Source organism: Plectropomus leopardus, chromosome 5, assembly GCF_026936395.1.
Source record: "Plectropomus leopardus strain MGB_pleo_1.0 chromosome 5, ASM2693639v1, whole genome shotgun sequence".
Taxonomy (NCBI): Eukaryota; Metazoa; Chordata; class Actinopteri; order Perciformes; family Serranidae; genus Plectropomus; species Plectropomus leopardus.
In genome coordinates this window covers 37,817,060-37,843,730 of record NC_142180.1, presented here as the reverse complement: position 1 = coordinate 37,843,730, position 26,671 = coordinate 37,817,060, and the positions used below count along the sequence as shown (strand labels likewise).

At 37.3% G+C, this 26,671-nt stretch overlaps 1 protein-coding gene across 1 annotated transcript; it reads right to left on the bottom strand.

Moving 5' to 3' along the window:
• Positions 1-41: 41 nt before the first annotated feature.
• On the bottom strand, positions 42-26,538 carry nrd1b (nardilysin b (N-arginine dibasic convertase)). Its single transcript, XM_042483778.2, has 31 exons — positions 26,423-26,538; positions 24,983-25,196; positions 24,020-24,293; positions 23,624-23,705; positions 22,493-22,646; positions 21,620-21,693; positions 21,375-21,470; positions 20,616-20,738; positions 20,339-20,396; positions 19,113-19,186; positions 18,793-18,862; positions 17,377-17,454; positions 17,162-17,282; positions 16,003-16,061; positions 15,496-15,550; positions 14,521-14,625; positions 14,214-14,337; positions 12,735-12,821; positions 11,878-11,997; positions 11,718-11,769; positions 11,471-11,621; positions 10,209-10,336; positions 9,017-9,179; positions 7,502-7,533; positions 6,420-6,558; positions 5,662-5,709; positions 5,290-5,342; positions 5,119-5,202; positions 4,831-5,038; positions 4,041-4,130; positions 42-3,552 (listed from the first exon to the last, which is right to left on the bottom strand). The coding sequence occupies exons 2-31, from the start codon at positions 25,186-25,188 to the stop codon at positions 3,319-3,321; spliced, it is 3,342 nt and encodes a 1,113-aa protein (XP_042339712.2). The 5' UTR covers positions 25,189-25,196; positions 26,423-26,538; the 3' UTR covers positions 42-3,318.
• Between the last annotated feature and the right edge of the window lie 133 nt (positions 26,539-26,671).

Here is a 26,671-nt window from a genome sequence, read left to right as displayed (position 1 = left end):
CTCCACCATGACTTTTTATAGACAGAATAATGAGAGAAAACTTTGAATTCAAACATTTAATTAAGGTAGTTTTGTCATGTTTATGCAAATGTAATTAATCAAAATTATTTTGGTGGCACTTTCCACAAACTCCTGCCGTGCATTCTGAGTTTAATCCTATCACAGTCTTGTTTTATCACTGGTCACCAGATACTGTTTGTCTGTACATTTATTTCTTTCATATACATCATCTGTCATCACAGTCTGTCGATGTAAAATCATTTGTAATAAATTAAAACATAGCTCATGTTTAATTCAGTGATACTGGCTGAAGTGACACATGAGTGATATAATAGTTCTGCTCTTCTTTGACTGTATTTTAAGCCAGAGCCCTGAGTCATCGCGCTGCATTCACTTCACCAGGAAATAATTACACAAATTATTAAACGGATAAAAGCACCGAGGAAAAAAATTGTTCTTTAAATCCATGAACCATGACATGGTCACATTTAGCTTTTTCACAGTAACAATGAGCATTTTTGTCATATTAACAGACTGCCACTAACTACAATTCCCTATTGTCATATTCCATCTTAACCCTTTGAAATTTGGATCAACGTCAGTTTTCCTGTGCTGTGTTCAGACGCCTTTCACAAGCTGTTTGACCCCTTGTAACCTGAGAAAACTGGTTTGATTTAAAAAATAAAGAAAGAAATTGCAAGAAATTTGTAAAATGTTACAACACAATTACCTAAAAAATAGCTTTGGAAAAGAGGAGAGGATAAATAGACAATTATCCAGAGTAAATGGAGAAAATGTCCAGAAAATCAGATTTATCATTACCATAATTTTATGTTTAAAATTATGGTAATGATAAAGATATAATAACATGTATAAAATTAGTACTTTTTAAAATTTATTACTTTTTTGCAGGTCATTTTCTGGTAACTTTTTAATTTTAATTATTTATTTATTTTAACAGATTTTTGGTGTCTTGTGAAGCTGCTCATTGCCTTCTCCCCTGTTTATGAAAGAAATCGAACCAATTTGCTCTGGTTTGAAAGGGTTAATTCTGAGCTGAGCAGTATTTTATTGTGTTAATCATCATGGAGACTGTTTTCATGTTAAGAAGCAGACTTCTGATTCTCACGAGCTATAAGACATAACCATCAATATTAAAAGAAAAAAAGGCTTTAAATATTTTGATTTACGTCTAATGAATTTACAACATATGAAGGTTTACCTGTTTGAATTTAACGAAGAAGAAAATGTAACTTTTTCACGATATTCCAACCTTTTGAGATGCACCTGTAAATGTACTTGAAGCTTGTTCAAAGAGGAGCTTTTAATTCTTCTATTAGGCTAGATTATTTCATAATAATAGTATCGCATCATATTTCTCTACACCTTCAATCTAACTAATCCAGACTAGTGAAGATGATGTAAAAATGCAGGAAATTAGTTTTTAATTACTAACCCTAACCCCCCCACCACCACCAAATATGGTTTTAAAGCTGTTGTTGTCTAATTTTAGCTTTCCAATCCACATATTTAGATCAAGGAAATGAAATTTTCATGGCAGCGTGCCTCTGAACCCCACCCCCTCAAGCTTGGTTTTTGGACCTCAGTATTTCTAAAACTGTGTGCGTGAGACGGGCGCAGCAGCAGGATGACAAACACTGAAATGGCATTCATCCTCTGCAAAAAAGAATATCCAAATGCCTTAACTGAAAATCGAATACCTACCCAATTAACAAATAGCCATATATTTTGATCCAGCCTTTTCGATCTGACAGAATTTCAAGGCCCTGCAGAAATCTGCCTGCCTGATTTCATGTGAATTATTACGATCTCGACATAGAAAAATCCTGCAGGGACTGGACTGTGTGTTGGTTCTGTGAAAACACTGATGATCAGTCGTAAAGTAAAAAAAGAAACCTGCTTCCACAGAAATTCTGCACTTATTTAAAACAATAATTGGTTTGAAACTGCTCATGAATGAGATCTATGTTTATATTGTTATACTTCCCAACACTCTGCATTAAAAAACAGAAATAAATCTTTCTTCCCATCTGTCAGGCGCAAAAGTTCACAGGAGGTGGAGTCAAAAAACGAGATAAATTAGTTGATATGGGCGATTTAGAATGATGCTGTTGGACTTAATCTGAGTAAACCTGAAACCTGAGCAAATTGGCTTGATTTCTTTCAAAAATATGGTACAATAAGCAACTAAAGAAATGAGCCAAAATAAATAACAAGAAAATTACCTGAAAATCTGTAACGAACAAAAAACAGTTGAGAAATTCTAACAATTTAGTAACATAATTTTAAATGTGTAAATATGATAATTATATAATTCTTCCCTTGCTTATTTTCTAGCCTAGCCTAGATTTCCATAATAATTTTCCAAATCTACTAATGTCACAAGTGATGCTGCTTCAGGTTTTAAAAGAAATTAGTAAAAATAATGAGAAATGACCTAAAAATTATGTAAAAAAAAAAAAGAAAGAAAAAAGAAATGAAAACATTTAATTAATTTTGTGATATAATTTATAATATTTAATTGTGACAATCATATAATTTTCCCTAATATTTTTCTTTTTTCCCTAGCTTTAAAAAAACAAAAATTCTAAAACTTCAGATTTCTTCCAAAAAATGTTTACCATCTTGCTCATTGCCTATTTTCTCATGTTTTTAAAAATAGAAATTGGACCAATTTGCTCAGGGTTCAAAGGTTTAAATACTTGTGAAAGGCATCTGAGAGCAGCACTAGAAAATAAATGTCACTCCAGATTAAAAAAAAGAAAAAAGGGTATAAATCATTGTCCTCACCTGTAAGAGCAAACTAGTTAACAGGACCTGTAATACACGCAGTGTAACACGATGTGATTGGACAGAACTCAATCTAATCATCTAGACTGCATGTTCTTTTAGCATCCTATTTTTACATGAGTGTGTGTGTGTGTGTGTGTATATATATATATATATACACACACACTGTAATCTACAATACAGTACAGTAGATATCTATATTTGCCTGTACACGTTGAGCCTTTATGCTACATTTAAAATAAAGTGGTTATTATTACTTTTTGCGTTCATAATTTCAACTGTTGTAAAAGAGATGCTTCTTTAATACAGGCCCAGATTGATGCTATATTCCCACAAGATGTGAATGCAGCATTTTAACAACCACTCACATGAACCCAAAGAGCTAATCGTTTGTTAAATGTCCGTCCTAACAGCGTCCTCTTGGATCAGACATCACTGCTAGCTGTTTCCACGCTGACTTTATTCTATATCTTAAGCACCGCCCTGTCGGCCTGCGGTGAGACTGACCTAGCTGAGGATTTTGTGGTAGGGGTGGAGCGGGAGGGAGGAGGTGAACCCTCTGATGTCGGTGATGAGCGTGGCGTCCAGGAGCGACGGTGAGGAGGCCGGCAGGAAGGTCAGCTCGCTCACTTCACCGTAGGCGGAGCAGGGCGGGTTGTCGGGGCTGTCGGGGCTGCAGGCGGTGCTGCAGGCGGAGCTCGGTTCTGGTGGGTCGTTCTCCTCCACCCCAAAACCGACCACCTGAAGGAGACAAAATATATACTTGTGAAAGACTTTATTTTCTCCTTCTTAAAGCTCCTATTGGCACGAATTCGCCCGTCTTTAAAATGGAAACAGCTATAGTGTAAATACTTTTATGCTATGGCGTGTCGGAGAGAACAGCTCGGCTCAGCATGCTTCACACATTAAACACTGTGCACATAGCTGCATCTCCAAAAATTGGAATATTGTAAAAAAGTTTGAGAATCAGTTATTTAAGAAATCGAAATTTGAATATATTCTAGACTCATTACAGAAACAAAACATTTTTCTAATTTAATTTAATTTTAAGGCCTAAAGCTAGAAAAATGTAAAAGATTAAATAGAAAAGAAAAAAAGATGTTAAAAAAACAACAAAATTATGAAGACATTTGAACTTTTTCACGATATTCTGATTATTTGAGACGCCCCTGTATGTCGCTATGACGTGTCAGAGTCATTTACTAAAAACTGGAAATGTGGTCACTTACATGAACGCTGAGCTTCCTGCTGCTGGTGTTTCTGTGTTCCAGGAACCAGGAGACCAGCTCCTCCTGAGAGAACAGCTTCAGAGCCTCGATCTGCAGCAGAGACCACAACAGGTCAGAACCAGAGAACCGGACCAGAACCAGAGACCACCACAGGTAGAAACACAGAACCGGAGACCTGCAGCCACACTATAAATACCTCCACGCTTTATTAGAAATGTTTTGACCCGACACATTCAGTTTTTTTTTGTTCCTCAGTAGATCCGTGTGTGTAGAGAGATCTGATCCATTTGCGTGTGAATATTTGACGCTGTATGCTGAGAGTGAACGAGGGAGAAAAGGAGAAAGAGAGAGACATAGAGGGGAAAGGCAACTGTGAGATGACTGTGTTTTCATTTAGTGACATTATGCGACTTCTCTCACGATGTCACACGACGTTCCTCTGGCGATAACATCCTAGTAACCATGGCGACGAATGTCCAAGGTTTATTTCTATTGCAGCTGATCTAATATCGCAGCAAATTCTTTGTCTGGTATGAGCTATAAAAGCAAAAAAAAAAAAAGTGCATTGCAGTTTCGCCAAATATGGCTTTCAAATCACCTGAAATACCACCTCACGTGAGATTAAAAAGATTTTGCGATAAATAGGAGTTTTTTTTCCCATTAAGCATATTTTGTATTCACATAATGGAAACCCATCTAATCTCTCTCTCCCTTACTTATGATGGAGAGATGGAGGGAGAGATGGAGAGAGAGAGAGAGAGAGAGAGAGAGAGAGACAGGTGTGTCTCACCTCCTTGTTGAGCCTCTTGAAGACGTACTGCTGTGTAACGACCTCAAACCAGTTGCGGTCCACTTCCTCTCCCAGGTGAGCGTCCTCGCACTCCTTCAGCTTGATGAGAGCCGTCACCTGAGTCCTGAAGGCGTCCTCGCTCAGACCCGACAGGCGCTCCCCGAAGCTCACCAGGAACTCCTCGATCTTCGCCTCCACAAACTCCGTGCTGCGAGGACAAACGGGACGAGGATGGCGTTTGAAGACTGAAACAGACAAAGAGTCAAATGCGTGGCCGAGTCCACTCACCTGAACTTGGTGGCCTGCGTTTCCACGGTGACGGAGAAGCCCAGCACCCCTGAGGTGTTCCTGCAGGTCGGGTACACCTGGTACCTGGGGGTCATGAGGTTTTGGGATTAGATATTTGCTGTGAGTGGACATTACTCATCTGTAAACTCAGTGTAGGAGAAGGACACTGACCCCAACGTCTCCTTCGTCCTGAGGAAGTCAAAGCAGGGCTCCTCCATGTGCATCTGAGGGGACACACACGTTTAAACAAAACGAAACGAAACGAAAAAACAAGAACTTGTGACTTTGTTGTCGATATTTTCATGAAACAGAGTGATGTCATTATTTAAAGTACAGTAAAAATCTCACATAATCAAGTTTTTCCATTTTAAGAAATAAATTTACATCCATGACATTTGATTTCTCCTGCCTTCAGTGTCTTAAATGATTTTTTAAAAAATGGTCAAAAACCTTTTTTGGCACATGAGGACTCTTCTTATAATCAGTATCATGCACTATTGTATAATTTTTGTGTTAGGACGATAATTAAAATGTCACACTCACCACCATCAGCTCCATCAGAGCGTGCTCTCTGAGGTTCTTCAGCCCCGACTGCAACAGAATCCAGATTTATGCAGACAAACTGCAGTAAAAGTACTAATACCACACTGTAAAAATACTTTTACTTGAGTAAATGTATTTAATTAATGTCACCATTGCTGTCAGTCTTTAACTATTAAAGTTTCAGTTCACCTGAATAATAAAAGGATATTTTTCTACTTTGCCTTTGTTGTATCATTCTAGCTATGATCAAAATAATAATAATACATTTAATAATAAGAATATTATTATTACTATTATTATTATTACTATTATTATTATTATTGTTGTTGTTGTTGTTGGTGTTGTTGTTGTTGTTGTTGTTGTTGTTATTGTTATTATTATTAATATAGTTTACTGGACATTTTTCCATTTTTTTATTCTGTCACTCAACCTCTGTTATTAAAGGATTTTTATGGTCATTTTCACTTTTTCCTTATGCCTTACAATTTGTGGGACATCTCTTATCAAGTTGCTCTGTGCATTTTTAGCTGCGTTTTCATAAAGGAATCAAACCAGTTTGCTGTGGTTTTAAAGGTTAAAAAGCATGCCAAAGGCATATGAACACAGCACAAGAAAACTGACGTCATTCCAGGTATTAAAGGGTTAAAGACACGATAAATGGCAAATAAAAAACACACAGGAGACGTAGTTTTAAACGCTGTGTTTTAAGCATGCTGCAGCTGTATTTCTGCAGTGAATCAGTGTGATGGGGATCCTACCTGGTAGTAGACGGTGACCTCGGAGTTTGCGTCTCCTTTGTTGAGAGATTTGACTTTACAGAGAAGGTGTTTCTGAGGAAGCTCCACCACCCGAAACAGCACAGGGACCTCTGCTGACAGAGGCTGGAACTGCAGCTTACTGCGGACACACACATCAAACTTACACACCAGTCTGAACTGGATCCAGCTGAGCTGTGTGCTGGAGCCTGAATGACTCCTCTGCAGCTCAGTCATAAAGTCAGATATTTTAAAATGTATCAAATAAGTAGAGAGGTTTTTGCACTCAGCATGCTTTTAATTCATTTTTAAGTTCAGAAATATGCCTTTTTGCAAAGAGTATAAATCACAATTCAGAGAATCTGCACGTGTCAATGTGTCATCATTCAGTTACATTATTTTCAAACTTGATTTTAAATCATTTTAAGTTATCTTGTTATCTCTGGACCTCTTGTCTGCACTTTTGCTATTTTTAAAAGTGATTTAAAAAAAATGTAATTGATTTTACCTTGTATATCGTATCTAATTTCTCTGTTATTATAAATTTGTAAATCTTTTATGTTTTTATATTTTATTGCTCTGTAAAGTACTTTGAATTGTCCTGTTGTATGAAATGTGCTATACAAATTAAGCTGCCTTGCCTTAAATTTGAAGCTTGAATGTGCACTTTATTTTATCAAGTTCGACAATAATCAAAACAGAAAAATAAATCAATGAATGAAAAAACAAAACAGACAAAAAAAAACAACACGAACCACAAACCAAAATTTAGTTAGCAAATTTAGTTAATAACAACTTTGCCCAAACAATTATTGTAACAAAAAACATGTAACAAAAAACAAGTTAGATCTGGTTAGAGCTGTTAGAATTAAAAGAGTTTAAGAAGAAGAATTTGGTCGATTCTTTTTAAGATTTCTACAATGCAATGTCAGAAAAATGTTTATGAAACTCAATGTTTTTGCATTTTTAAGAATTTTTAAAAATTGATTTAAGATATTTTAACACCAATTAAAGCCTTATTTTTAGATTAATGAATTCAAGTCAGACTTTTCAGGGTGTAAATAAGGAAAAAGCAGGATACTCACTCGATGAAGTACTGCAAAAACTCTTTGGACTCCTGTTGGCAGAAACAACGTGCGAGAGATTACATCTAAACTGTTTATGTCAAAATTGAAAGTGAAACAAAATATTTGTGTGTGAGAGAGGAGTGGGTTTGGGGCAAAAAAGTCCAAGTTCATCTGCAATAGTTCCTACTTTCTACCAAAAAATAATTCAAATTTAAACTGTTGTGCAGATAATAAAAAGTAATGTTGGACATTGATTTAATTTTAAATTTGAGCATTTAAAAACTCCACACTGGACTCTGGTAGAAGGATGATCATAATATGGGTTAAAACTTATGTTCGTTAAACCCCTGACTACCCTCAGCTGGATGCTGCAACAAAATAATCACCAACGTCATAAAGTCATTTTTCAAATTAAAAAAAGTCAAGTCTTGTTTTTACAGCTCTGAGAAGCGAGTGAGAAAAAAGTATTATCTGAACTGTTTTCCCTCTTGTGTTTGTGACTTAAGAAAAGGTGAAAAAGGTGAAATTATACTTGCAAAAACAATTGCTATAAAAAAATCAACTGGAAAAAAAATATATACTTAAAAAAATACATAAAAAAACACTTGCCAAAACATTTTTCTACCTGTTTTACAAATGAACAAGTGACTTTAAAATGATACGTTTTAAAGATACTTGCAAAAAAGTCGACTTTGCAATTTTTTTTCTTTGTTACAGATTAAATAACTTATAAAGTTACTTAGAAAATATTTGCAAAACAGAAATTCACCTGCCCTCAAGTTTTTCTTTTCACCTATTTTACAGACTAAAAAATGAACAATAACGAGAAAAAAATGATACTTTACAAATAAAAATCAGCTGGCAAAACTTTTTTTCTACTTTACAGATTTTTTTTTCAATTTAAGGAAAACTACAAAATAATACTCACAAATAAAAACTAACAAACAAAAAAGGAATTCAACATCAGTAAGTAACTTTCAATATCAATCTACTGTTAAGTCATACCCAAAGCAGAAAAATCAGTATGGTATCCCCCAAGGCTCTCAAAGTTAAATTTAAGACTTAAGGAATTCAAGAACTTTTAATACCACCTAGAATGAAATCTGATGTCCACTTTGAGGCCAATGATTGACTTCACTTTGTGCACTATCACGGACGTAACCACTGAACTTTTGAATTAGCATGTTCCTTTCATATACATGAGCCTTGATATTTGGTATCGGACATAAATAACTATTTCATACATATTTATACGCGACTGTCCAAGACGCAAGTTTGAGATATGTTGTTTCTATCTTCGATGTCTGTTTATTGATTGATTTCTAATTTGCATTCTTCACCACTTTGTGCTGTTTCTTTCTTCCAGGTATTTAATAGCTTTAAAGTCAGATCGCAAAGACAAATACCTGAACATCTGCACACATAAAACCCAAAACATCTGCGTGGACAGATTCCAGAGAGACAAAATGTTTGAACTACTCTAAACGGACTCTGTTGCGTTTAGTTTTACGTCTGTTTTTCTGTCAGTCTCACCGTGCTGGTGAAGTTTCCCTGCACCAGCCCCTCGGCGTACAGCTCCGCCTTCAGCCCGGTGACGAAGGTCATGAGGTCATCGACCGTCAGGCCCTTCATGACGGCCTGATACTTCTGAATGACGGACCAGCGACAGTGCTCCAGGATCAGCAGACGGACGTCCCTGCAAATTGATTGATTTGGAAATTTACTCAGAACATGTTGAAAAAATATAATAGAGAAATGATCATGCAAACAAGCAGACAGACAGACAGAAAAGAAATATTTACATACAATAAAGAAAAAAGGCAACAGAAATTAACAAACGCATGTTGACTTGGTTTACATATTGCAGAAAAAGTGAGCAAGTCATTGAATTTTAGTTAAGCAGCTTCTTAATTAATTTAAACTTACAGTATACTCTAATTAAACATATATGCATACATACCCCAAATCAAATATCTACAAATTTATAAACAGCTGTGATTGTCAAACCCCCCCCCCCCTTCATCTCTGCACTTGAAAATCACGTTTTTATACATTATTTTTCACAACTTTATGTTTGGACATTGTTTTAGCATACCAGCATGTCTTTAAAGAAGTGGGGGCTTCATAAAAAGGATAAGGGATGCTAATTTTGTAAAGTGCATAGTCTTGAATTTTTTTATTTTTTTTTTATCAAATTAGCAATCTTTGTTTTGATCTTTTCCTTTTATTGAATAATTTTAGTCAGGGTTCCCACGGTCATGGAAAACCTGGAAAAGATCACATTTACCAGGCCAGGAAAATTCAAGGAACTTGTAAATAATCATTGAAAGTTGGCAGGGCAAGGGAAAAAAAGAAATCTGGGTCCATGAAAAGGCTTGAAACAAATAATTATATACGTATAAAATGTTTGACTTCAGACCATGTTGCTGAATCTGACTCAATTTCCTTTTTAAAAAAGCTGTTTATTAATGCAAACATATTGTTTTATTTCTAACATGTCTTATTAGTTTTATTATAACTTACGGTTTTTGTCTTTAGTTAGTGTTGGGTATTTTAGTCCATTTTATTTGTATTTGATTTTTAATGGTCTAATTTAATTTGCTATCCTCAAATATTTTCTTCATGGTTCATCCATGTATCATTATTATTATTATTATTATTATTATTACTATCATATCAAAGTTTTATTATATGTGAGTGTATTTCAGCGGTGTGTGAGACGTACTTGCCGAGTCTCTCGGGTTTGATGAGGATGTTGAAGTAGGTTTTCTTCAGCTGCTCGGAGAACATGTTGAAGACGCCCGGCTCGGCGGTGAACTCTGCCAGATGATCCACGATCAGTTTCAACAGCAGCTGCGGCAGCAGGAGGGAAGTCGACATTTATCAAAACTTCTGTTCAAGTGTAAGCATATCAAAATGGTATCCGAGTATTTCAATTGTAAACTGTTTTTTACTTCTGCTCCGATACATGTATGCAGTGGACAGGGGGGACTTAAAATAGCCAAAATCAGTTTAGGTGTAGGATTTTTCTTTTCTTTTTTTTTAAACTTTTTAACCTTTATTGTGAAATCTGGTGATAAAAGAACAAGTGAAGACAAACTGTTTCAATGGGGAAGCCAAACAGTTTCAGATCCCATCCATGTTCTCATCAAAGCCACCAGACTCCATTGACAAAATAAGTAATTTTAGCTCGCAGAACACAGGAGCTGCTGGTCGACGGCTGCTTTGATCAGTTACTTAGTTTTTGTTATTGTGTGACTTTGCTAAAAGTGAACTAACCCTTAAAACGACAAAACATTACAAATTAATTAATTGACCGAGGCAGCAGTAGACCAGAAGCTCCTGTGTTCAGTGATGTTAAATTGCTGGTTTTCTCTATGGAGTCTGGCTTTGAAAAGAGTGTTATAACAGCTGCGTTTTAACGTCAGAAATCACTGTCTGGCAGTGAGGTAAAGCAGTGAAAATACTCTCAATTTACTGCAGTGTTTCCCCTACCATTATATTAGGGGGGCGCTGAAAATCACATTTTAAATGATCGTAGGAAATATTCTTATAATCTGAGATTCTGGATATCCGATTCTAATGAGTTACAAGACATAAACATCAAAAATAAAACAAAAAAGGCTTGAAATGTTTAAATTTACATGTAATGAATATACAATATATGAAAGTTTGCCTTTTTGAATTAAATAACTAAGTAAAATGGTCTTTTTCACGATATTCAATTTTTTTAGATGCACCTGTAAAGTACTGTCAATCTAAAGTTAAAAGTAGTTTTCCTCAAACAGCAGCTCACTGTAGTTTATATCAAACAGGGGGAAATAGGGACTTTGTTGGGGACTATTTCCAGCGGTGGATTAATCCACATTTGGTACTCTGGTGAGTATTTTTGGCAGCAGAAGGGTGTATAAAATAAATACAGCAGTGATTAAATGTCTGGTTTTTTTGGTGTTAAATGCTGCACTGAAGTACGCCGCGTCTCCTCACCGGCAGTTTGTGGTTGAAGCCCTTCAGGCGGATCACCAGTCCGTGCTCTCCGGCCACCAGCTTGTACTCCAGCTGAGCCACGTCGGCCTCGTAGGCCGGCTCTGCCAGGTTGTGAGCCAAGATGTTGACAAAGAGGTCGAACAGCACCAGACTGAAAGAGGAACAACACGGTAAAACATACCTCTTCTCACTGCGATAATTAATAAAAAGATGATGAGTGACTGAACGTGCGTCAGCGGGCTCTTACTTCTCAGGACTCTTCTGAATCATCGGCGAGATCAGATTGAAACGAATATAAGCTGAAAGAAAGAAACAAAATATAAGGAGATGAATTGGTGATTAACTTATTTGTTAGTCGCAGCTTTAAAAATATCGACGCTTCAGGCCGACGTGGCAGCTGGACACACCTTTAGGGATCTTGAACTTGTTGTCTTTCTTGTACCACAAACAGCCGCGCTCGTTGTTCACGATCCTGACGGGAAACTCGGTGTCCGGACAGTCAGACGTTTTCAGGGTGAAATCCGTCGCTGCAGCACGAAGAGGAAGAAAACCAACATTCAGTAATCAGATCAATCAGCTGATGGATTCATGGTTTGACATGTTGATCTTGTTTAAAGGTGCATCTTAGAAAAAAATTGGAATATTGTGAAAAAGTTAATTTTTCTTTGGAATTTAATTAAAAAAAGGTCAACTTTCATATATTGTATGTTCATTACACCTACATTTAAACATTTCAGCCCTTCTTGTTTTAATATTGATGATTACGTCTTATAGCTCATTAGAATCAGAAATCCAGTTCCTCAAATTATTAGAGTATTTCCTCAGGACGTTCAAAAAGTGATTTACAGCACAGAAATGTCCAACTTCTGAAAAGTATTTTCATTTATATACTCAATACTCCATTAGGGCTCCTTTACTACAAATTACTGCATTATTGTGGCACAGAGGCGATCAACCTGCGGCTCTGCTCAGGCGTTTGAAGTCCAGGTTGCTTTGACAGCGACCCTCAGCTTGTCTATATTTTTGGGTTGAGTGTTTCCAAGATTTTAAAAAAATGTTTTTTCCATTTCTTCTTTTTTTCCACTTTTCTAGATGTAGGCCATAATTATCAAAATGAAAAAAGAGAAATGCCTGAACAATTTAAAATATTACATTTTCACTTTCTTAAATAAATGAAAGAAAATACTGAACTTTTTCACAATATTCAATTTTTTTTAGATTTAAATCGATTTTTTTATTTTGTGAATGTAGTGTTCATACTGACCGATGAATTTGTTCTCAGCAGGAAGGTGCAGCTCAGGGTTGAGTTCGAAGTCTCCCGCCCAGCGCTGAGCCCACTCCTCTGGGATGTCTGATGAGGCAAAACAAACGCATCTCAAGTTTAGTACTTATGCAGTTTTCATTTATTTAATTATTAAAACTAGAGGAACTGTATCGCGCCCGATCAACACGTTTTTTTTAATTGATCAGGATTGGTTATTTTGAGCACGTGCCCCACCTGATCCTTTGATTACATCCGCCGTCACACAGGTGTCAAAAACAGAAAGCAAGACTTGCAGAAGATATTCAGGTTTGTATTGTAATGCTATTAATCCAATGAGCAGAAAAACATTATTTTTCATGTTCAACTGAAGTTGCTGCATCACTTTAAGTGTAACTGAATTTTTTGTAACTGTAACTGTGTCATTTGTTGAGACTGAGTTCGGCTATAACCGACTTTGAGGTGGAATTATGATCTTACTTCTCATTTGTAGTGTTCTGGACTTTTATTACAATGCTACACTAAGTGGATCTTAGAGCAATTTCTAAAGACATTTTAATTTGTTTATTTGTTTTTTATATAAACAAAATGTTGTACTAAGTGGAATTCTGATAAGAGACGTGTAAAAATATTTTTAGTTTGTTCATTTTGTTATTTTTTTTAAAGGTTAAATAAAACCCATTAAAGGACCATTATCAAACTGTCACACATATACTTCATTTTAATAACTTTAAAGCAGTGGCTCCCAACAGTCTGAATGGACTGCAAACTGTAAACTGGATGTTAACTTAGAGGCGTACATCCAAGTGGGGGTATTTCTAGTTTTAACATTTATTTTTTTATATAGTTGATAGGGACAATGTGAATTAACATTCAGTGACTGATGTTTCACAAATAGAAATTGCAGCTATTGCTAGTTTCCAGCTCCTGTCCCTAGTTAGGATTTTAGTAAAGAAAAAGAAGAAAAAAAAAAGAGAAAATATCAAGGTTACACACAATAACTGTTATTGTCTACGTTACTGTATGTAACCTTAAATTATATTGCTATTACTTTTTTCTTTCTCTTCTTCTCTGTATGTGTATGTATATATGCATTTACACCCTTGTTTATATTACTTTGCGCATTTTTGTTGTGTGTGAAGCACACTGAGCCTACATTGTATGAAATGTGCTATAAAAATAAGGTTGACTTTTTATTTTCTCTTCTTTTTCTTTATTGATGAAAAGATCTTTATTCAGTGTTTATAGAGGTTTAAATCAACTGGTGTGTTTGTTTTGGAGAGTAAGAGACCTCTGTGGATAACTCAGCTCCCCGTAAAAACGTCAAGAACCAGAAACATAACAGTTTCAGCTGCTTGTGTTTATTGGTCTAGAAACGTCACTGCTAGGCGCCACTAAATCTCCCTAAATCTGACACACTGCTGCCTTATATGGGAATTGTGTGTGTGTGTGTGTGTGTGTGTGTGTGTGTGTGTGTCATACCCTCCATGCTGTAGCAGGTACCAAACCATTTCTCTCTGAGTGGACAGCGACCTTCGTTCTCTGGTGACAGCAGCAGCAGGTTCGCTCTGTCAGGAGTCAGCGGGGACAGAGCGGCACTGATCACCTGAAAAACAAAAACAAACACAAACACAAACACACACACACACACACACACACACACACACACACACACACACACAGAGAGAGAGTTATTATTACATTTCCCCTCTAAACGTGTCAGATTCTCTGTTCTCAGGCCTGTTCTGGATCAGATCTGGGTCTGGTGGTCTGGCGGGGTCTCGCTTACCTGCGGGTCAAACTCAAACATGAGCTGGTCTCCGGTCAGGAAGTCCTCTTTGGGAAAAAGCTGCATGTTTTCACAGATGTTCTCCACAAACTCGATGGGATCCGTCTTTCAGTGCGGAGACAGCATCACATCATTATTCTCACGTTAACATTTTACGTTAGGATCCACATTAAGGTTTTCATTAACGTTCACTGATTAATAAAGTTAACAGCTGTTTTTTCTCTTTGTTGCCTTGATAAATGCCTAAAGTCGGCGTAAAGCAAAGTCAGTCATTTTCTTCTAAACACTTGGTGAATATGAGAAAATACTTGAAGGATACTAAAAAGCTCAAAACTGTGTAGTACTAAGTTAGAGCACTTTTCAACATGTTTTCGGGCCTAAACTCGTGACTCAGTGATGCACCGGAGCCACCCTAAACGTAATCTTCATCATCATCATCATCATAGTACTAAATAAAAACTCATATTGGTACTATGTGTGGTCACTTGGCAATTGTGCGGCTCAAATCTGACATTTTTTTCATTTTTTTCCTCATGTCATGCCGAGAAAAAATCATTACATATATTTATTTTGGTTTTACCAAGACTTTAAAGATGTTTTATATTCAATCTGTTTTGATTCAGTTTAGAGCAAAGTAATCATCATTTCCACAGAATCAAAACTTAAAAATATACAGTAGAGCATCCACTGCTACACACACACACACACACACACACACACTTGATCATTTGTGATGACTGACAGGTATTTAAACTCTATTATTTCTGTAATTATCATTATTATGTCACTCCTATTATTGTAGTTTTAATGTTCACAAATGATGAATTATTTTGTTGAAAAATTGCATTATCACAGAGATGATAAATTAGCACACCACACCAAAAATCAGCTTGTCAATTAGCTCTCAATCAGCAGACTGATCTGTGTAGTTATCTGACTGTAAAAACTGTCATTAGTGTTTCTGTGCTGCAGTACCTGCTCCTGATAGTGGAACTCGTTGGCTTCGATCTTCTGAATTTCCTCATAAATCCTTAAAAAAAAAAGTTTGCTTTCATTAAAAAACCTCAAGAGAGCTAAAAGACACTAAAAAGCAAACAGGGATTAAATGCACAAATATCAGTGTGTTTACAGGCACATTAATATGATTATTGTTGGCTTTCTGGGGTTCACTAACTACTTTAAAGGAGCTGCTTATTTGCACGACACAATAATGAAAAAATGAAAATTACATTTGCTCATTCATTCACAGAAAATCTTATATTTACTTTTTTTATCCTGTCTTTTCAGATACAGGGATTAAAGAGAAACCAAATCATCAACGCACTTACTACAGACTAAAAAAACACTTATTTAAACTCTTTCTGACAGTTTATAAAGAGCTTTTTACAGATGTGTTTGTGCAGTAGACTGAGAGGAAAGAATTGTTACTGTAGTGGTGAATCGTGGCTCCCAAAATATGTTTGTGTTTGTGTGGAGCCTGACCTCTGCTGGGGACCCAGAGTCTGAAGCATCTTCAGGTACTGGAACACAAAATGAACCACCTACACAAAAAAAGTTAAAATCTTAATAAATTAACTCATACTTTAAATTTAGACAATCACTAAATCCTCTCTGACTTTGATTTCACTCTTTTCAGACATAAACTGTAATCAGCAAATCAGTGATGCTCATCATACAGCCCACAGCCCCCCGATCAGGTGCCAGGCGGCCCCTCAACCATCTCCTAATTCACTATAAAAAATAAAGTGATTCACACTGGGGATTTGTTTTTGTACTTTTAGTTTACATTAGGTGTCAGAGTGCATAAAACAGCATCAAAATAGAGCTTGTTTATTAAAAAAAAAGTGCCGGTGGAGGATCCCCCACACCCCTGACAGAGGTCCGAGCTTAGACCCATATAAAATCCTAGACATGTCCACAAATCCTAGAAATATAAGAAAATCCTAGGAACGTTCCAAAATCCGAGAATCCTCCAGTCCCACACCAGAAAATGTTCAAAAATCCTTGAAATGCACTTTAGTCCTTGAAATGTCCTCAAATCCTAAAAACATCCTAAAATCCCAGAGATGTCCAAAAATCCTAGAAACATCCTAAAACACAAGAAACATCCTTAAGTCCTACAAATGTGCTAATATCCATGAGGCGCCCTAAAACCCAAATGTCCTCAAATCATAGAAATGTCCTAAAATGACTGAAATATGTTTACGTACTACATATGTCCCCAAATCCAAGAAAAGTCCTAAATCCCAGAAACATCTTCAAGTCCTACAAATGTTCTAAAATCCTGTAAATGTCCTAAAATTCAAGGACAATCCACAAATCCAAGAAAAATCCTAAATTCCTAGAAATGTCCGAATATCCTATTAACATCCCAAAATCTGAGAAACATTTTTAAGTCCTACAAATGTCCTAAAATCCTCGAAGTATCCTAAAATAACATGTACGGAGCTGCTGCGCCTGGCCCCTGGCCTCCTGTCTTTTTGCAAAAGTGGCCCCAAACAAAGCAAGTTGAGCATCCCCTGCAGTAAATGTTTTGCCAGTTTTAATGTTTTAAATGAGTCTGGACATTTTTCACATAACCCCTGGTAAAGGGGGGGGGGGGGCACAACCAGCAAATAAATCAGGAGGTGGAAGTCCTGACCTGGTAGAAGTTCTGGTAGCCCTGGTCGGTTAGGGTGATGGAGATGGAGAAGATGGAGTAGGTGGTGTTCTGGTCAAAACCCGTCTCACTGTTTCCTCCGAACAGAGCCAGAGCCCAGCACCTGAAACACACACACAGTTTACACCCCGACTCCCCTCGGTGTATCCAACACGTCAGGACAGAATCAGGTTGTTTTGGTTTTGTTTGAGACTCACTTCTTCCTGAGCAGAGACAAGATGCTGCCGGTTCCTTCGTGTCCGATCAGCCAGGAGATGTAGTGAAGAGGCTTCACTCTGACAAAAAAAAAGACACAAACTGTGTGACGTCTCATCAGACTGGCAGACACAGGAAACAGTTTGACTCTTCTGTACGTCAGCTGGACGGAGATATACCTGTCTCAGTGCTGGAGGGGACACAGGCAAATGTTTTATCACACTGTTCCCAAAATCTTTTTGTTTTCTACAAAACCAGCAAGAGTCAAAGGGCATCACTGCAAAGAGGCAAGATCACTAACAGCAGTGGGAAGTTTATTTATACAAGTGCAGTTCTGATGAATTTCTTGTGTATTTCCACATTTACTTCACACCTAAAGGGGAAATACTGTATTTTTTCTTTGCTACATATTTACACACACATAATCACACATAAATCAATCAGCCAACATATTAAAACTGCTGTTGAAGTGAATAACGTCTTGTCATAATTCAATGTTCAGCTGGGAAACTTTTGGTTCTGGTATTCATGTGGCTGCCATCTGACACGCAGAGCACGTTCTGAATGTTGGAAACTGGTTGTTGAAAACATGTTACAAAGATCTTTACTCTATCGTACTGAATTGTTGAGTCAGACGGTTGACTGTTTTTTCACCATTTTCCTGTTATAAGATTTTTTGGGTGGGCCTAAAACTACAGTTCGATGATGCACTGGAGCTATGCTCAGCATAACCCCGCCCCCGACAATGTAGCAGTATAAAAGAAGCATCATTAGCATAGTCCCTTGATTGGGCGTGAGGTCTGAATACTTCTTCCACAGCTGTTCACTAAATACTCATAACACACTAAAAAGTAAAAAGATGTCTAAAAATATAACATTTACATTTGAAATGAAGAAGGATCATATTTAAAGTGGGCTGATGGATTGACTGGAACTGCTCTGGAGAAACAGCGCATTGGGTTACATGTAGCAAGTTTCTTCTGCACGACATTTATAAACCTACAGATATATAAAAATTATTCATGTATTTATTTTATTTTGACCGTAGGACTGGGCACTCTTGGTAGGGCATTTTGAAAAATTCTGTCGATAAACTTTGGGCATTTTTTATTCAATATGAACTGATGTAACAGCCTATCACACAGCGCAAATAAGACAAATGTTATTATTATTTGATATATTCTTTGTTTACAAAACACTGAAAAACAAAACATGTTTGCACAACTGAACCTTAATGTTATTCTGTTTTATATGTTAATAAACTCCTCTTTAAAATCTTTTAAACAGCCAGCATTATCAAATTTTATATCCTGATAAATATCAATATTGGTTGATATGGAAAATATTATCATGATGTTATTTTTTGCCATATCGTCGAGCACTGACAGTTTTTTAAGTAGCACTGCACTCTGACTCACCTGTAGTGTTTCCCCTGCGGCGGGACGGCCCAGCTGATGGTCAGAGCATGAACCTTCCTCACAGGAACCACTGAAACACACGTTCATGTGTTAGTATGTATGAAGTGCTGAATCCTTGTTGGAGTCATATCATGAACCTACAAAATGTATAAAATGGAAATCATGACTGTGAAACTACACATCTCCAATTATTCAAACTTGATTCATGCTGATGGAAATTCTTGAACTTTCTCACAGTATTCTAATATTTTGAGATGCACCTGCATATGATATTATGTATATAATACACAGTGAGAGTACCACCGGTACTACTGTCTGACCTCTGTAGAGTTTGTTGAAGGCTGGTGTGTCAAACGGCTGCAGGAGGTGAGAGAAGTCGGCTCGTGGTTCACCGCTGACAACAAACAAACAAAAATAATAAATAAATGTCACAACACAAACTCCATCTGATTATTCTTTGTGTGATTATCAATATCACTGTTATACTTCACACACACCACATAGTACAATACAGTGTACAACACTGTGTACTGATGGTGTTACTTGAGAGATTGACTGAAAACATGTAACCCGGGGCGCCTGGTGGCTCAGTGGATAGAGCGGGCGCCCCATGTATGGAAGCTGTGTCCGCACCGCAATGGCTGCGGGTTTGATTCCAGCCTCGGCCCTTTGCTGCATGTCACCCCCCCACACCTGTACTGTCCTATCAATTAAAGACCAAAACAGCCCAAAAAAATCTTTAAAAAAAAAAAAGTCACCCTATTGTTTTTTTTTTTTTACATTAAAAAAACAAAGCTATGAATCCCTTATATTTTTTATTTCTTTTTAAATTTATTTTACATCAATATAAAAAAACAAATACTCTTGATAGGGATTCCTTAGATTTTTTTTAAATTTTATTTCACTTTACAAGATATGGATCCCTTAGTTTTTATTATTAGTAGTAGTAGTAGTAGTGGTAGTAGTATTGTTATTTATTTTGTAATATTATAATAATAATATATAATTATAAAATAATATTAATTATTATTATTATACAGTTTATTATAATAATAATAATAATAATAATAATAATAATAATAATAATAATAAAATAAAATAAATATAATTGTAATATTTATTTTGTATTTTATTTTGTAAAAACAAACTCTCTGGTAACTCTCTCTGTTTCTAAATTATATTTCTTGTTCACTTACCATTTCTACAATTTTAGGACATTTTTAGGATTTCAGGACATTGGATGTCTGAGCTAGCACCACTGTTGGAGGTGTGGGGGATCCTTCTCTGGAACTTTTTTTAATGAACACGCTCTATTTTGATTCTGTTTTATGCACTCTGGCACCTTATGGATACTAAAAGTACAAAAACAATTCCCAGTGTCAATCACTTTATTTTTATTTTCAATTAGAAAATGGTTGGGGGCCACACGACACCTTATCAGGGGCCAGATGTCGCCCATGGGTCATTAATTGAGTATCACTGTCTTATGTCTTTTCAGTAGTAGAAGTCTGTGTATTGGTACATTTTTTAATAAATGGTATCTTACTTGTTGGGGACTCTGATGAAGATGTCTCTCACCCACTGCTCCAGAGTGTCCAGAGTCTCTAAACAAACAAAAATCACAGTCAGAAAGCAGAACATTACATGAGAAATGACACTAAAATTGAAACCATCCAACAGCTTCACATGCTGGTGTGTGATGAATGAAACAGCCTCACAGATCTGCTGAAACAATTAAACAAACTGCAGTAAAATCACAGCAGAAGTCTTCAAAGATCCACTGACGTCATCCAGTCGTCTCTGGAGCGTTTGTGTGCAAGTACCTTTGGACTGAACGGCGAGCGTCATGTAGTGAGCAGAGTAGTATCTCCTCCAGAAGTCTCGGAGACGCTGGTAGGTGTTGATCTGCTTCTCTCTGGGCTCGTGTTTTAATGTCTGGGCGTTACCTGACAGGAAACAGAAGCTCAACAGTGAGTGACACCAAACCACTTCTTTTCAGATCCATCAACTTAGAAATAAGACTTTTTAAAAAAAAAAAAAAAAAACTTTTAGTATGTTTTTGTTAAAGGAAATTTGGCCATTTTTCATTTTTATTTTTGGTTGTTTTATAATGTAAACTTTTTTTTCTTTAAGAATTCTTGATTCAAAAAAAAAAATTTTTTTTTAACTTTTTTGTGATTTTTAAAGAAAAGTCATCTGTGGGAGGAATTTTTTTTTCTAAAAATGCCACGTTTTAAAGAAAACATTTTTTTGTTTGAAAATCACCAAAAATTACCCCATTTATCACAGCCAAAAACTGTAAAAATTTTTTTATCATTTTTCACATTTCTGACTGTCCTTGAACACATCATGTGTTATTTTACAAGTTTGTAAGCAAAATTCCATGTCTTCCAAAACTTTCAAGGTATATTGAGTTTTACAAACCTTTCCTAGGTTTTAATGAACACATGAAGAAATCAAAACCTTGCATTTTTTGTAACGCTTGTAAATAGATTTTTTCTTTACTAAAATATCGGAACAGTTCTCAGAGATACAGCACAAACAGCATAAGGGCAAAGACTGCATGTTTGTGTTGTTCTTACCCCAGCAGAATTTGCTCATAGGGTGTCCCGGTTTAGCCAGACTCCCAAACAGCATCTCCTTACGATGTGAGTCTGACGGCCTCGCTAACTGGTACTCTGAACAGGAAACAAGAAAAGAGACAAAAATAAAGTGCGTCGCCGGCTGAAAAGTCTCAAACACGAAGAACACAAATGTGTAAAAAAAAACTGAGAATGTGAATGTGAGAACACAAACAGCGTAACGGCGTGCATTTTGCATCACTCACCGCTGTCCACAGCCTCCACCTCTCTGTCGATGGCGTCCTCGATCATCAGAGGACAGATGAAGAACTGAGCCCATCTGGAACAAAAAAACACATATACATTCAACGCATGGCAAATTTTCAAGACCATCTAAAACCACCACTGATAGTCCTTATCCAATCTTTTTCAAATATCTATTATTTTAAAAAAATAATGAATTCAGAACACGATTTGAGTTGAATATTTAAATACAAATAAGGGACTGTTTGTTATAATGAGAGGAGAGGGGGTTGTGCAAAGCGGGGGAGGGCATGTCGAATAATTGTTTAAGCACTGGGGAGGGAGTGATATTTTTTTATTTTGGCTTAAGTGGAGGGATATACAGCTTTGAATAACTGTATTTTGTATTTATTTTACTGCTGATTTTTAAAGACATGACACCATTTATCACTGCCAGAAACTGTAGAAATAGAAATTATCATTGGATTTTCACCTGCAGAACAAACTGCAGGCGTCCGACAGAGTTTCTAGTCCACTGACCGGGTCTAAAAACAGCAACAGTAACAACGTGGCTACAGAGAGGACATCAGTTGGCCCGTTGGAGAGCGGCTGAGTGCTCGTGGTGATCTTTAATGAACCGGTTGACCTCCCATCAGAGAGCCAGATGGCCCACAAAGAGCTGCCATCAACACAAACACACAGAACGCCGGCCTTCACAGTGGAAAGGCGACCAAAAACTCTTGTTCTGACAGGAAACTCTGCGTATCGGTTTACGGCTGACTGTCACATACTGGATTTCCTGGGGCTTTGCCACAGTCTCAGGACCATTCTGGGTCTTGTTTGTTTCATATGATCATCTGAAAATTAGGTCAGTTGATGATTCTTTGAGCGCTCACCTGTCGAGCGCCTCTCTGAAATACTTCCTCTGCACGTCGAACTGGAAGATGGTTCTTTCACAGTCGGTGGAGGCGTTGTCGCTTCCGCCGTGCTTCTTCAGGAAGGCATCGAAGCCGTTCTCCGCTGGATATTTTTCACTGCCCATAAACACCACTGACCATCAGGGAAGGGGAGAATAAAAAAAAAGTGAGGAAAAAAGGAAAAAATTCAGGAGATTTATCTGACAAAAGATGACAACATGATTAGACCAGGCTGTGGGCCAATGTCTGCCTGCCGCAAGGTTTGATTTGGCGTGCAAGATGTTACCAAAAATGACCATAAAACTTAATTTAACAACAACTAGCAACAACAAAAGAAAATCTCCCTATGCAAATTATGCCCTAAAGCTGTGGAACACATTACCTATAGATATCAGAGGAGCAGCACTTAGTAATTTCACAAGAAAACTAAAAATGCATCTGTTCTCTCCAGCCTTTCACTGGCTCTGACTATCTAAAACTCTTTTTTTTTACACTTCTAAGTGTTGCAATTATTTTTTAAATGCTTTAACTTAATTTAGTTAATGACTTATGGATTTACAGTTTCATGATTTTACAATTTCAATATTCTAAGGTTTAAAATGTTAAGAAATCACTTAATTCTTGTGTTAAACTGTTTTTAAATGTTCCTTTAATGCCGTACAGCCTTGCTGGCCTGTTTCATGTTCATCCTGTCTGTTTTCATGTGACGCACTCAGTGCTGAAAATGTCTTTATTGTAAAGCACTATGTGCTTCATTTTTTGTATGAACGGTGCTATATAAATACAGTTTATTATTAATTGTTACAATCTGAACATCCCAACATCCTGGAGGGGCTGAAATACACTTAGATAATTGCAATCAGATGCAAAAAGGGCAATTTGCACTCAGCTGAAAAACTGTATTGGCATGTTTGCACTGTAATATTGGCCTAATAATTTTATAAATCAGACTATGAGAGACAGGGCAGATGGTGGTTGCAAGTGATGCGTAGTGCTGTCAGCGGCCACATTCCAGTCTGTGTGATGTCTGCATGCAAATAGCACAGATCTACAAACTAAACTGTGTAGATCTGAGAAGCTCTCAGGATGCAGCATCAAAGGTGGACTCACTGTGCTCCAGGAAGTGGGCGAGGCCGGGCAGGTCGTCCGGGTCACTGAAGCTCCCGACACTGATGCACAGAGCAGCTGCGGCCTGGAGACACACACAAATACAACCATCTTTAACCTGAATCTGCTGAACTGTATAAACTTTTGCTGTAAGAAATAATCGCTGGATTTTCACGTATCTGATGGTCCTTGAACACATCATGTTTTATTATACAGCTTTAATAAACAAAATTCTATGGCTTTTTCAAAACTTTCAGTGTGTATTTGGTTCTCCCAAATTTTTCCAGGCCTGGAAATTGCTATTTGCAAATTTCATGACTTTTCCAGGTTTTCCATGACCGTACGAGCCCTGCCTCACACAACTGGTTCCTCTGAATAGTGAATCTTGATATCACCCACCTGCTTCTCAGAGCTCCCTCTCTTCTTCTTCCCTGCGTTCTCCTCGTCCAGCTCATCGAAGTCGCTATCCTGCTCTTCCTCTTCATTCTCCTCCTCGTCCTCCTCCGACCCCTCACCAGAATCCCCCTCTTCCTCACCTTCCTCTTCTTCCTCATCCTCCTCTCCGTTGTCCGTCTCCCCCTTTTCCTCTCCATCTTCACCGCCTTCCTTCCCATCCGCCCCGCTGAAGTCGGAGATGAGGAGTGCTCGCAGGCCGTTGCTCAGCTCGATGTATCTGCAGAGATAACAGGACAGGATTAAAAAAAAAAAAAGTTCAGGTACATGATGTTAAATTAAAATCATTTGGAATTCGTGAACGTTTGTGTAGTATTGAAGAGATTTCCTCAAGCGATCGTCAGCTATTGTGTTCACTAGAATGTACCGGATGGACAGAGGGAGGCATGAATGGAAAACCCAAAAAACATGATGCCTCTGACCTCAGCTGTCACCAATGCAAAGACATAAAAACACTCTGAATTGTTTGAATTTCTTTCAACCAACCACAATCTTTTTGGGTGGCGCAAAGCCACGTGGAACGAGTCACGGGTCTACAAAAAGCTACACATTAAAATAATAACTCAGAAGTTGGCATATTGTTCCTCATTTCTGCATGTTAATGCCACCAACTGTCCAGCAGCAGAATAACCCAACATTTGCAGCTAGAATTCATATGTTTATCTTTTAACAAAGTAGCTCAAAAACAATTAATTATGACTATCCCCCAGATGGTAACTGGATCTCATGATATAAATAATGATAAACAGGTAAAAGCTGGATTTTATTATACTACAGGGAGGATTTCACTCATCTTTTATGAGGAAAAAATATGCAACATGTCGCATGCACATTTAATAGTTTAGCTAAAATCATGTATCACAAAATTGTGTCTGATGTCTAAGGTTAAAACAGACGTCTCTCTCCCACCTGTATTTCTTGGGGTCACTGGGTGATTTGATGATCTCATAGTCCCCCTGGGCTTCTGCAGCGCCTCCTCCGCCTCCGCCTCCATCTCCATCTCCAGCAGCCACCTGGGTCCTGACATCCTGTGGCGGCGGCGGCTCCCCCTGATCTGGAACAGATACCTGGCCTGGCGCGCCGCCACTGCTTACTGACTTGTTGGTCTGAGGCATTCTGACCTCTGAAGAGACATGCAGAAGAACGTAAATAAACATATTTGTACATCATATTGAAATGTCAAAATTCAGCATAAAATTTGTACATTTTCTGAGGCCAAAACTGTGAACCAAACCTCATCACCCAACCTGAAACCAATCTTTTCGAGGCTGAATAGTCGACAAATCTATTAGCTTATCAACAGCAAATTTTTAAAAAATCTAAAAAAAAAATTTAAAAATCTAGCAACATCCTAAAATCCTAGAAATTTCCTAAAATCCAAGAAACATTGTAAAATCTGAAAAGCATCCTAAAAACCCTAAAAACATCCTAAAATCCTAGAAATGTCCTATAATCCTAGTTACGTCCTAAAATCTTGGGAACATCCAAAAATCTAAGAAATGTCCTTAAATCCTAGAAACGTCATAAAATATGCAAAACATCCTAAAATCCTAGATAGACCTCAAATCTGAGAAATATCCTAAAATCCAAGAAACATGTATGGGAGTACTGCGACTGGCCCCTGGCTTCCAGCCATGTTTCAACAGTGGCCCCCAAGCAAAGCAAATCCAGCATCCCCTATATAGAAAATCTGTTAGTGTGTATTAGTAGGCAGACTACTGTTTATTACTGATTTTCACAGATTAAACATTACAATTGAAATCAAATATTACGTAGGAATTACGTAGGGTCATCTTCTGATTTAGAACCTATTTCGAGCCCAGTTTTATCATGTGTGGTTTCACCGATGAGAGAGGCAGACTGAAAATGTCTGATTTTGTTAATGCAGTTTGGTGGCACAGTCTTCTTCTCTGGTGTTCTGCATGGATCGTTGTGCGTTAATCGCCAGCGAACAGAACCTCACGTTAATATTCAATGGATTTTAACCGGGGCATAACATAGCTTAGATATCAGGGCACGCTTCAGAGCTAACTGTTGGAGCTAACTTCAAATACTCACAAATAACGTCGTTACGAATACGGCTACTATAAAGACAGGCAGTGATAACGTGACACCGTTTAAGAAAGTAATATAGGAGAAGACCGGCTTCGTTAACGTTAGCTGAATGTTAGCTTCCAGTAATCCTGTTGTTAAGAATGACACAACACCCGACAGTTAAACAGCTAGTTTAGCCACACCAGCTAAAATGCGAACCGTTTAGCGTAGCCGTTAGCTACCTTGCTACGTGTGAACTGTAAAACGTGAAACAGCAGTTCTGTTTGTTACATTTTACCACGAGGAGACGCTCACCTTTGTCTCAGCTAGCTTAATGTTGATGGAAGTTTTGGAGTTTCGGTTTCAGTACAGCCGCCTAGCCTGGATCAGGTAGCAGTCACACCGCAACAAGGCCTCTGATTCGCTGAGAGGAAATGGATCACGGACAAAGGGGGCGCTTGATTGGTCAAAATGTGTGACGACAGAGAACAAGTTTGGTTGAAGAATACAAAATAGTGGTCGTGTTTTATGATTGCCGATAATAAACCGGTATACGTTTGAATT

What these genes read in the sequence shown, in the direction of transcription:
- nrd1b (XM_042483778.2), bottom strand. Translation starts at nt 25,188, where the DNA reads ATGCCTCAGACCAACAAGTCAGTAAGCAGTGGCGGCGCGCCAGGCCAG. An exon ending in CGCCCACTTCCTGGAGCACA is followed by an intron (nt 22,647 to 23,623) that starts GTGAGTCCACCT and finishes CCTGATGGTCAG; the next exon opens with TGGTGTTTATGGGCAGTGAA. An exon ending in AGGTCACCGTCTACTACCAG is followed by an intron (nt 5,710 to 6,419) that starts GTAGGATCCCCA and finishes ATTCTGTTGCAG; the next exon opens with TCGGGGCTGAAGAACCTCAG.